At 34.0% G+C, this 12,459-nt stretch overlaps 3 protein-coding genes across 6 annotated transcripts; 1 reads left to right on the top strand and 2 right to left on the bottom strand.

Annotated features, from left to right (window-relative positions):
• Positions 1-75: 75 nt before the first annotated feature.
• LOC111318549 (uncharacterized) lies at positions 76-2,411 on the bottom strand. The gene is made up of 6 exons (XM_022921409.2): positions 2,341-2,411; positions 2,034-2,130; positions 1,253-1,396; positions 1,044-1,142; positions 688-807; positions 76-557 (listed from the first exon to the last, which is right to left on the bottom strand). The coding sequence occupies exons 2-6, from the start codon at positions 2,065-2,067 to the stop codon at positions 247-249; spliced, it is 708 nt and encodes a 235-aa protein (XP_022777144.2). The 5' UTR covers positions 2,068-2,130; positions 2,341-2,411; the 3' UTR covers positions 76-246.
• Positions 2,412-5,686: 3,275 nt separating this feature from the next.
• On the top strand, positions 5,687-8,898 carry ECB2 (Tetratricopeptide repeat (TPR)-like superfamily protein). Its single transcript, XM_022859157.2, has one exon. It carries the CDS (start codon positions 5,775-5,777, stop codon positions 8,391-8,393), a length of 2,619 nt encoding a protein of 872 aa, XP_022714892.2. The 5' UTR covers positions 5,687-5,774; the 3' UTR covers positions 8,394-8,898.
• Positions 8,408-12,308, bottom strand: LOC111274482 (uncharacterized). 4 transcript variants are annotated; one of them, XR_016334176.1, is made up of 8 exons: positions 12,047-12,308; positions 11,751-11,866; positions 11,520-11,638; positions 11,272-11,434; positions 10,949-11,175; positions 10,529-10,850; positions 9,352-10,440; positions 8,408-8,797 (listed from the first exon to the last, which is right to left on the bottom strand). XR_016334176.1 is itself a non-coding variant. In XM_089755472.1 (7 exons), the coding sequence occupies exons 1-7, from the start codon at positions 12,206-12,208 to the stop codon at positions 9,402-9,404; spliced, it is 2,100 nt and encodes a 699-aa protein (XP_089611598.1). In that variant the 5' UTR covers positions 12,209-12,308; the 3' UTR covers positions 9,058-9,401. The 4 variants fall into 4 exon arrangements, 2 of the variants coding, with proteins under 2 accessions (XP_089611598.1, XP_022714893.2); XR_016334177.1 differs by having other exon boundaries at positions 8,495-8,797; positions 10,529-10,802; XM_089755472.1 differs by lacking the exon at positions 8,408-8,797 and having other exon boundaries at positions 9,058-10,440; positions 10,529-10,802.
• Positions 12,309-12,459: the final 151 nt, after the last annotated feature.

Consider the following 12,459-nt stretch of genomic DNA (forward strand, 5'->3'; position numbering starts at 1 on the left):
TTTAATAATAATAACTCTAAACTAAATACAATATCAAAAATAAATTTAAAAAATTTAAAACTTAATCTTAAAATATAAATTGATCCCAAAATGAGATGTCTATATATATTTATATAAAAAACTGTATTTACAATCCCATAAAAAAAGAAAAAAGATTATTATATATAAAACTATATTTACAATCCCAAGAAAAAAAAAAAAGAAAAACAAGTATAGGTGGTCGTTTCAAAGTCACAAAATCCTAACCTATGGAAGCAATTTCAAACGTTTGTTTTCGTTCCTGAGCCTGTGATTCTCCGATTTGAGATGGGAAAGCTGCTCATCCTTGGCTTTAAGTTCACCTGTTATCCTTACAAAATCTTCATTCAGCATTTTGATGTGTTCATTCAGAACTTGATGTGAAAGATCCTTGAACTTTGATTTCCCTTTCACACGCCTTCTGTAGATTTGATGCTTACTCAATGGTTTTGACTGTTGCGGATTTTGCGAAGCATCAACAGCTGGTTCTGAGACTGATGAAATCCCTTGGTGTTGGTCAAGCCCAAGAGGCAGAGCCACTGGCCATACATACAAAAGGAAAATACTTCAATTCAAAATACTTCAATTCGGTTAAAAGAAAAAGAAAATTGTATAAAACAACTATTCTACTCGTCTTTAGGATTGAAAGAAAAGCAGAGTCTTGCATACCTGATTGTGCATTGCTTTGGCTTGCTAAAGAATGAGTTGGCAATAAGTTTCCACAGCCAGAAACACCAGTTCTAAAATGGAAGGACATAGCCAGTTCCTTTGAGAATGATGTATTAAGATCTGACAAAAAAACATTAAACACTAAAAACCTTAAACAATCCCCCAGAATTCTCAATAACAACACCTCTCAAAGTCACTTGACAAAAACAGAATGATTAAATGGCAAATTGCACTATCTGTTGATGAGCACAATGGATAATATCTTGAGAGGATTGCCTTACGTAGTTTTGTAATCAGAACTGTAATAACTTACCTAATTAATTTCCCTAGGAGGTCAGGGTACAAGAATTATATACCTAATTGTTGGTGGGTGGTCAGAAGATCACTTGGCAGGGAACCAACATACTCTGTGGTTTGTAAATGCGAGAATGTAGCCAGCTGGAACATCATAGGATCTGAAAATCACATTAAAAGGAATAAACACTTGAAATCTGGCAAAGGTTCAAATCATCCTAAAGTACCAAGAGAAAACCAAAAAATAAAAAATAAAAATCTAAATACTAACCTTGGGGAAGACTTGTAGAAAGCAGGGTATCTTGAAAATATTCGGAGAAAGTTTGGGGAGAAGGAGGTATGCTGATTCCTCCAATACATGGAGTATGTGGGCGAGGGGAAGGTGCCTTTTCTTCCCAAGCAAAAGGAAAACCCACTACAACACGAGGAATCAAAAGCTAGACAGAAAAAAAATTTATCTAACCAAGGTCCAAAACTTTTTTTTTTTGGTTGAAAAAACAAATTATTTTATATCCTACATAGTCAACGTAGGACACTCCAAAATCTCGTAGCCATAAACTTGTTATTAATTAATATATAATTAAATTAAAATACGTTAGGAGTTGATATTTAATAAACTTTGAATATAACTTTTTAATTTTATAATTAGGATTAAAGGATGCCATATGTTTTATTTTTTTAATTAGTTTTTTTATTTTTAATATATCTGAAAGATATATGTATATATATATATATGTATATATATCATTCTATTATAGATTCTAAAAATTTTATTGACAAAATAATTTCTCGTTTCTTAAAAATTCTATATCTAACTAGTAATCAAGAGCCAAGCTAGAAATTTTTTGAGTTTAATGAAAAAACAAATATAACAGAAAAAATAATAAAAAGTTAACGCTAAATTTAAATAAATGTACATTATAATTGAATAAAATGTATATATTTCTCTTGATAAACATTAACATATTTATCCTTTTTTGTTTCATAAAATCTATCATATTATCAGAGATTCCAAAAGCCAGGGGAGGTCCCTGACCCGCTAATAATGATACCTGAAGTTATATGTTCATGTGCGGAGCTTTCCATGATCTTTTCTCAGACTTGAACCAGCAAGAGAAATTAAAAAGCAGCTCCTTCGAGATGTTGTACCTAGACACATACACACGTTATAAGCACGACAATAAGGAAAAAAAAAAAGATTGTCCTGAAGTTATATGTTCATATTATCAAAGACAAGACAGCAGAGAGAAAAAAAAAAAGGAGAAAAAATTAAATCATGACTACAAGAAAACAGCCACGAAGATTTTGATAAGAGGGAAAGATTGGAAAGCCAAGCTTTGCAAGAAAGCAGCAAATTACAAGAAAATGGAAGGAGACTCCAAAAGCTGTATATCAAGGAAATCAACATGAGATGAATGCTTTAAATAAACATGGAAACCACAATGAAAATGACAATAAGTGACTTGTATAAGATAAAAACAAAATAAAAAGTGCCCATGACATAATATATATCTTTAGGCATGGCCATACATAATAAATGTCTTTGACATGGCCATATGTTAAGCTGTATATCATAGAAATCAACATGAGATGAATGCTTTAAATAAACATGGAAAGCAAAAGAGTCCACAATGAAAATGACGACAACTGACTTGTATAAGATAAAAACAAAATAAAAAAGTGCACATGACATAATATATAAATATATATATATATATATTTAGGCATGGTCATACATAATAAATATGTCTTAGACATGACCATACATAACATAAGTAAATATACCATAGCCAGTGAGATAGCGACAAAGGTAAATTAAAAATTAAAAAAATAAGTGCCCTAAATTTAAATCTAACACTTAATCACATTGTGTTGTGCTCGGCACTCAATGAATGCCGTCAGCTGACAAGGCATATATGTCTTTCATGTTCTCCTTCTTTGTTGATTTTTTTTTTCTGTTATATTGATTTTCTTTTGTTAATTTTCTATTTTTGATGCAGTGAACCATGAAAATCATTAGAATCAACTAACAAAAAATGATCCATAAGCAATATTATAAAGGAGTCAGCAAAGAATTACAAAAAATATATATTTTACATTTGCTTCAACCAATGATTCTCTGGACCTTCTCAATGATTCAATTGAACTTTTAGTTTTATAATTCTCTGATTCTAATTTGGCATGGTCTCCCTTTCTTTTTTGGTCAGAAGAGTACCTTTGGTCTTATATTTATGATATTATTATACCCAAACACTCTATCTGAATTAATTTATGCCTTTTGGTTGGTATTCCAGTATCCTTGATAAATGATTAAATTTATTCATCCAAAACGAAACAGATCAAGTCTATTTCTAAGAAAACAAAAAAAAAATCATTTAAGAGATTACAATAGTATTCTTGCATTTCTACCTATTTGTGTCCTTTGGTGACCCCCAAGCTTTCATTTTCAATATTTATTAATATACCTTAAAGATATATATCATTTTACTAATTTCCTTTATAAATTTAAAAATTTTACTAATAGTATATGAAATAATTTCTCATTTGTTAAAAACTCTCTATCTAAGTAGTAACCAAGAGCGAAGCTAAAAGTTTTTTAGCCTAAATAAGAATCAATATAACAATAAAAATAATAAAAAATTAACAAAAATAGTATGCTAAATTTAAATAATTATAAATCGTAATTGAATAAAATGTATATATTTCTCTTGATAAGCATTAATATATTTATCCTTTTTTGTTTCATAAAATCTATCATATTCTCAAAGATTCCAAAAGCCAGGGGAGGTCCCTGCCAGTGCCCTGGCTTCGCCCCTGCTTCTAATGATACCTGAAGTTATATGTTCAATGTGTCGAGCTTTCCATGATCTTTTTGTCACACTTGAACCAGCAAGGGAAATTAAGAAGCAGCTCCCTCGAGATGTTGTACCCAGACACATACACACGTTACAAGCACGACAACAAGAAGAAAGGAAAAAAGATTGTCCTGAAGCTATACGTTAATATTATCAAAGACAAGACAGTAGAGAGAAAAAAAAAAAAGAGGAGAAAGATTAAATCACGACTACAAGAAAACAGGCACAAAGATTTTGATAAGAGGGAAAGATTGGAAACCCAAGCTTGCAGGAGACCAGCAAATTATAAGCAAATGAAAGGAGACTCCAAAAGCTATACATCAGAAAAATTAACATGAGATGAATGCTTTAAAAAATCATGGAAACCAAAAGGGTGCACAATGAAAATGACTTGCATAAGATTAGAGATAAAAAAAATCAATAAAATTCATGAAATAGTATTTAAATAGTATTTTTTATACTTATGAGAGGGGGTGAAAGACATAAATGCCATGACATTCATTGAGTGCTGATAAAAGCACAAAACAATGTGTAAGTGTAAGATTTTAAATTTAGGATTTTTTTTTTTAATTTTTAATTCACCTCTGTCCTTGTCTCACTAGTTACAATATATTTACTTATGTTATGTATGGTCATGTTTAAACACATATCGATTATGTTATGTATGATCATGCCTAATCGCATATAAATTATGTTATGGGCCATGTCTAAAGGCATACGGATTGAAATAGATTTTTATTTTTAAAAACAAAAAAGAAAAAAAAAAAGAAAGAAAGTCATCAGGCCATATGCCATCATGTGGCATCATCATCATCATCATTAGTTTAATGCCATAAGTAAAAAGGGATGATATTTTTAAAATAAAACAAATTGATGACACTAAAAAATTTTAATCTTTGACTATCATTAGTTCTAGAGTAAACTTAAAATATAAATCCTGTGAATTTAGAGGGATTGAAAATGTACGGTTAACTACAAAATAACCAACTAAAATTTTTTTATAACACAACTTAGGAATTGATAGAGAAGCAATCGAATAGGTAACAAAATTTTGTTCAATCGAATTTTGAAATGATAATCCTCTTCCCTCAACAATCAATCATGAAAATTATTCAACTATGATGTAGACAAATTTCATTTAGTAATTCCAATCAAGATTTAAGATTAGGTTTTTGCAGAATTGGTCGAAGGCTTGTGATTGAAGGAAAATTTAAGCACAATTTGACAAAGATTTTGAAATATAGTGGGACAAGGTACGTATAGTTCTCAATTTAAATTTAATGAGATTTGTTGCAAAATTATTGCTAGGATTAACTGGTTTGGGATTGGGATTTTATGCAAAGGAACAAGTTATGTATTTTTCACTTCACCTTGAACCAAAAAGTATATTCATGAAATTTACCAATTATTTTTTATGCTTTGAAAATTATATTGTCCCGTAATTTTGAAATAATAGATGGTGAATGATATTAGACATTTTTATTGAGTTGCCAAGTAATTATAATGTTGAAATTCTATAAGATTAAAAAATAAGTTATTAAATAAAAAAATATTATGATAATGATACTAAAAAAATGAAAATTAAGATGTAAAATGGCAAGAGTAAAACAACAATAAAATTATTCTTAAATCATAGTAAGATGTTTAATATTATATTTAAATTTTAAAATTTTAAAATATAATATTTGAATTATTAAAATTTTAATTAATATCATAATTTCTCTTAATATAATTAATTTTAAATGATAATATATTACTTATAAATAATTTTTTAATATTTATTAATTAATAAATTTATAATATTATATTAAAAATTTTTAAAATTCAATTATTTGTAGTATTATTTCATTTCAAAATTTTCCACCTTATCCTCAATCCAAACGAGTTAAACCCTTTCAAAAACCCTGACAAAACCAGCGATGTTCTGTAGTTTCAACAATGGCTTTCTCTGCTAAAACTCTACAAACCCTTATCAAACCCGACCAACCAAACGCTCTCCACACCAATACCCAATGCCCCAAATCCCTATATTTCTCAAACCAACGCAAAACCCACCAAATTTCCTCAACACAACCCCACCGACAATTCTCAGTCCTGAACACCAATTCCTTGAATACCCACAACTCAAATTCCCATCTCAACCTTCTTTGTCTCAACGGACATCTCCAACAAGCTCTAAGCTACTTAAACTCAATGCAAGAATTGCAGATTCCATTAGATGAAGACGCAGCTATTGCTATGGTGGGACTCTGTGAATGGAAGAGAGCTTTGGAAGAAGGGCAACAAGTTTACATTTTTATATCGAATTCGAGTAACCCTTTGACCCTTAGGCTTGGAAATGCTTTGTTAAGTATGTTTATGAGGTTTGGAAAATTGAGTGATGCTTGGTATGTGTTTGGTAAAATGCCGGAAAGAGATGTATTTTCTTGGAATGTTTTGATTAGCGGGTACGCGAAAAATGGGTTTTTCGACGAAGCTTTGTGTTTGTATCATAAGATGTTGTGGGTTGGTTTTAAGCCTGATATTTATACTTTCCCTTGTGTTTTGAGAACTTGTGGAGCTGTTCCAAATTTGGAAAGAGGTAAAGAGGTTCATGTTCATGTTATTAGGTTCGGTTTCGAGGCGGATGTTGACGTGGTTAATGCTTTGGTAACTATGTATGTAAAATGTAGGGATTTGCCAAGAGCGAGGTTATTGTTTGATAAAATGACTAGGAGAGATAGGATATCATGGAATGCGATCATTTCAGGGTATTTTGAGAATGGAGAGTGTTTGGAAGGGATAAGGTTGTTTTTTACGATGCGTGAGCATTGTTTTGATCCAGATTTGATGACTATGACGAGTGTGATCTCTGCCTGTGAGAGTCTTGGTGATGAGAGATTAGGCAGAGAAATTCATGGATATGTGATTGTAACAGGGATGTCGGATGATGTTTCGGTTTGTAATTCTTTGATTCAAATGTACTCAAGTTTTGGATGTTGGGAAACAGCGGAGAAAGTTTTTGACAGGATGGAATGTAGGGATGTAGTTTCGTGGACAGCAATGATCTCAGGTTATGAGAAGAATGTACTGCCTGATAAAGCTGTGGATACCTACAAAAGGATGGAGTTGCAGGGTTTCATGCCTGATGAGATCACTTTAGTCAGTGTTCTGTCTGCTTGTGCCCATTTGGGTAAGTTAGATATGGGGATTAAGCTTCATGAACTGGCCAAAAGGTCAGGGCTTATGTCTTACATTATTGTTGCTAACACGTTAATTGATATGTATTCCAAGTGTAAATGTATTGACAAGGCTCTAGAAGTGTTCCACAACATTTCAGACAAGGATGTCATTTCTTGGACTGCTATCATTTTAGGGCTTCGACTTAACAACCGGTGCTTTGAAGCATTGATTTTCTTTCGACAAATGAAAGTGAGTTTAAAACCGAATTCTGTCACTTTGGTGTCTGTTCTATCTGCATGTGCTAGGATAGGAGGATTGATGTGTGGAAAAGAGATTCATGCATATGCATTGAGGACTGGCATGGGGCTTGATGGTTTCCTGCCCAATGCACTTCTGGACATGTATGTAAGGTGTGGAAGGATGGGACCGGCAGGGAACCAATTTAAGTCACAGAAAAAAGATGTTGCGGCATGGAATATTCTGCTGACAGGATATGCACAGCGGGGACAAGGGAAACTGGCTGTGGAGTTCTTCGATAAAATGATAGAATCTAATGTCAATCCCGATGAGATTACATTTATTCCACTCTTATGTGCTTGCAGTAAATCCGGAATGGTAACTGAAGGTTTGAAGTTTTTTAATAGCATGGAACTGAAATATGGCATCGCCCCAAATTTGAAGCATTATGCATGTATGGTTGATTTGCTTGGCCGTGCTGGGCAGTTGGAGGAGGCGTATGAGTTTATACAGGAAATGCCTATAAAGCCAGATTCAGCTATATGGGGAGCCTTGTTAAATGCATGTAGAATTCACCAGCAGGTTGACCTTGGTGAATTTGCAGCTCAGCGTATTTTTGAAAATGATACAAGAAGTGTTGGGTATTATGTTTTGTTATGTAATCTCTATGCGAACAGTGGTAGATGGGATGAAGTTGCAAAAGTTCGAAAGATGATGAAAGATAATGGGCTAATCATTGATCCTGGATGCAGTTGGGTGGAAGTTAAGGGAAAAATTCATGCTTTCCTCAGTGGAGATAATTTTCATCCTCAAATAAAGGAAATAAATGCAGTTTTAGAAGGAATTTATGAGAAAATGAAGGTAGCTGGCCTGGGTGGAAAATGTGATTCCATGGATGAAGTTGAAATTTCAAAAGCTGAGATGTTCTGTGGGCACAGTGAGAGACTAGCTGTTGCTTTTGGTCTCATTAATACTGTCCCTGGAACGCCTATTTGGGTAACAAAGAATCTCTATATGTGCCAAAGCTGTCACGGTACCATTAAATTCATCTCCAAGATTGTACGCCGGGAAATTTCTGTTAGGGATACTGAAGAATTCCACCATTTCAAGGATGGCATCTGTTCTTGTGGTGATGTGGAAATATTAGGGAAAGCTTGACAAATAAGATCTTTGAAAGAAATTGGGAAGTTATTAACTCCCATATAGAATGTAGATGCGTAAAAGGCAGCTTAAATGTTGCAACGTGAAAATGTATTTTTGGGCTATGCATCCAGCACCATTGATTAGCCTGTTAAAATTAAAACGTATTACCATATATCACAGAAGGACAGGGAAGCTTGGAAGAATGCTGTAGAATCATCTTGAATATTGATGCCCCATTGGCATGAAGAGAGAAAAAGCTTCCTTTCTGTTTGATTAGGAATGTATCCATAAACAAGGGAAACAGCGTCGGGGTTGATGGCGTGGTGCTCACAGAAATGCTGTAGACTTCCTTTTTCTGAACTGTAACTTCCTAAGGTGTTGTCTGCTACTCTACTTTCCTCTGTACTGTTGTATTTTTCCTGTAAAGTCAAATGCGAGAAAAAGTTGCCTAAAAATTGAGGATGGTGTATTAAATCAAAAATCACAATAACATCATTTTGAAATACATCTATTTTGCTCATGATTTTAGGCGTCCTTTTTGCTTGAATGTTGAAGAAGCACAGATTAATGTGATGTATTTAGAGCTCCTCAGGGCTGCATACAGGGTTTTAACCATCTAACAAAGAGATACGTTATGACATTAACCCTAAATAAAAATGTCTGATCTAAATTCATATTTACAAGAATACCCAAAACACTGTTTATTCGATTTTGGAGCTATTAGCACTCACTTTGATAAAACAACGTATCTCTAATACCCAAAGTTATTCAGAGAACAGATTTAAAAAATAAAAGAAAACCACTGATACATTAAACAGATATTGACCAAACAGAATAGTATAACAAACAACTAGCTGTTATCTCACAACCGGACGACCAAATATACAAACATAAAGCTGAAAAGACATACATTCACTCAATTATTCAACTTAAGCGATACTTTTAACAATCTTAAAAATAATAAATAAATCACCTCAATGTTGAAGATTTTACAAGAGAGAAAGGCGCTGCTGGTATAAATCTTCATATTTTTACAGCCTTCTTTATTGTTTTGATGGATGACTCGAGGAAGTTGTTTCCCACAGCATAATCTTCTTCATCATCACTAGTTACAATTGGCTTCTTCCTCATGCACTCCACTCCTTTCTTCATACCACCCAAAATCAAAGATGGAGACGATGGGATACGTCGGAAGGCCCTGGCACTCTCAGACCTCATAAGATTTCTTTCCTTTCTGCTTCCAACAACTTCACAAGCTTTGCTCCTTGGTGTTTTACTGCCTTCTACTATCTCAACAATCTCATCATCCTTCTCCTGAACACTCTTCTGCTTCTCATGAATTTGCGTCATGACCTCTTTCTCTTTCTGTGGATACTTCAAATCTTGAGTTTTTATTATTTCATAAGTTCCAGTCACTTCTTCTGCATCTACATTTTGAGAGTCCAATTCTTCTTGAGTGTTCTCCAATAGCATTTGGAGCCACCTCTCTACATTCCCTTTCCCACGCTGCCTCCTTGTCTCTTCATCTTCCTCTCTTTCTGTTTCTTCAATAACAGGGAATTGAATTTCTCGTCTCTCCTCTTCTATTTCAAGTCTCTGAAACTTCTGCTCGATTGATTTTTCATCTTCTAAAGCAGCTATGGCTTTATCATGGTCCTCACGCTTTTCTTTGAAGGCATTTCTTGCTGTAATTGCCAGTTCCTCTTCAATTTCTTCATGCTTTTGATCATCATTTGAAGATAAACCAGCTACAGATGCTTTATGTTCCTCCTCCAGAAACACTCTCAGCTCCTTGTGTACAGGTGTCCTTGGTCTGATTCCTGGTAGATAAATAACAGTTTTGCTATCTTGTCCTTCAAAGAAAGTATCATCCGTTCTCGATCTCTTCCTTGCGTGTTCCCAATTAGGCCTTATCTGCTTTTCAAGTTCATCTCGTTGTTTAAATTTCTTATGAAGTTCCTTCTCCGAGGCATCACATATTGCCTTTTGTGCTTCAAGTCTTGCCATGAGTGCATTTGCTGCAGCCTGGTTTAGTCTCACCTGTTCCTTGTAAACAACACTCCTGCAAGAAGCAAAACAAGAATATATTGAATCTACAAATAGAAGACATAACTATTATTATATTAGGAGCAGGTGTTTGACAATCTTACTGGTGCATAGCATCCCGAATCATCTTTTCTAGCATAATCCTGTATGAAGATTGTGCCTCTGCTAGCCGTCTGCACTTTTCTGCCCTTCTCCTACGCTTTATCAGCTCCACTTCCAAGTCTTGAATAGCATACTTTTCTTCATCATTTTTCCTCCTCATGTCATTCACTTCTTCATCCAACTTCTGAATTTCTGCTTGCATCTTGTGTGATTCTTCTCTTTGTTTCAGTGAATCTCTGGCCATAACAATGGCCTGATATGGATTTGTAACAAAATCTGGATTTTCATTTTCCTTCAAAACGTTAGATTTCATTTTCCTTGCAGCTGAAAAGTTTAAAGAGAAAGCTTATTATGAGACAAATGATTGAGATGAATGCCCAAGTATACGAGCAGCTAGAGTTTTTTCCCCCTTTTGTACTAACCAATAATAGGAGACTGTGACCTTATCTGCCTGTTGTAATCCAGTGATTTCAAAGCTGATGAAGTATCATATAGTTCCTTTCGAGTTACAACAACGGCAGCTGGAGCAAGGCCAAAATTTTCTTTTGACTTCATAAAATGCTGTGGAAAAGAATGTGACTCCACTGTTTGTGAAGAATTTATCTCTTCATTCTCACCTTCTGCAAACAAGAAGGAAAATGCCCTTTGCCTGCCATATTTGTACAGCTTGTATTAATCATATAACACTATCAATTCTCCAATTATAAGATGGATTGAAATGTATAAATTTACAGAAATCCCAAACCTGAAATCAGACTTTCGAGAAGCGAAAATTGATAAGAACTGATTCACAGAAATTCCCAACTGAAAATCCCACCATGGAACTTGAAATTCTAGCTTGTTATGTTTTTTCTTGCATACTTGCCACTGTAATATCCTCAGATTACTTGCAACGGTCAATCCACCCCCTAAAAAACAGCACCATAATTTAATGAAAAGATAACCTAATAAAAACAAAACAATAGAGCTCTTGATGGTCATTCAGTAATGTACTTGAGCAAGGAAACCAGTGATCAATATCCCAATAAAGCGGTGAAGCTGAATCAGCATGGTAGTACAGCACATTGCCATATGAATCGACACGAATTACTTCTGGATCAAAGCCGGCGTTCCTGAATTCAGGAGAAGTGATAGAAATCAGAAAACAAATCCCATGATTTTCCATTTCTCAACACATTTGTAAGTTTTCCAAGGGTCTTAAAGAGTAAAATTCAAGTAAATTACCCTAAATGACTGAGCTGCTTCCACAAGAGATTGATGAAGATTTTTGGCTTAGCTGTTGATCTTGCCTTCGGATCAATTATCGAGAACATTTGGTCCAGTTCCTTCGCTCTCAAGCTCTGCAAAATACAAATTAGTAATTAACCTCCAAAGCCTTATTTTCTTTCCCATTTCCTCAATTTTTGTCAAAAAATCCAACATAAGAACAACATCACCCAAAACCCCAAAAACCCATTTCCTCTCCATCTTTAAAGAACCCAAAAAACATAAGAAAATCAAAGAAAAATGGTAAAAATTACCTCATCACACTGCTGGAAAGCATAAGGCATGAAGGTAAAAGGAGGGCCATGATTGTAGGGACCAAGACTACGGTCCCGGCATATTTTCGCATAGGCTCTCGGGTATCCGAGACCCTCATCGATCACCATTTCCTCGTCGGCGAAGCCACAATCGATGGCCATATTTTTCAATGAGATTTTTGTTCCTTTCTTTGTGAAGATCGAAGAACCAAAGAGAAAATGTTCTGATTTTGGTTATAGAATAAGGAAAGAGCTAACGGTCGAATTCTGTGTAGGGAGAATTGGTAGATTTAAAATTTAACGTGCCACGTTAGCAAAATTCGGTGGTGGAGTGTAACGACTACATTGTTGGATAAAAGCTGTCCCGGTCCCATGCAAAATTAATTTTTATATATTTTCTTTGACAAAAATAC

Source organism: Durio zibethinus, chromosome 26 (genome assembly GCF_047325235.1).
Source record: "Durio zibethinus cultivar Kanyao isolate XHJ-2024 chromosome 26, ASM4732523v1, whole genome shotgun sequence".
Lineage (NCBI taxonomy): Eukaryota > Viridiplantae > Streptophyta > Magnoliopsida > Malvales > Malvaceae > Durio > Durio zibethinus.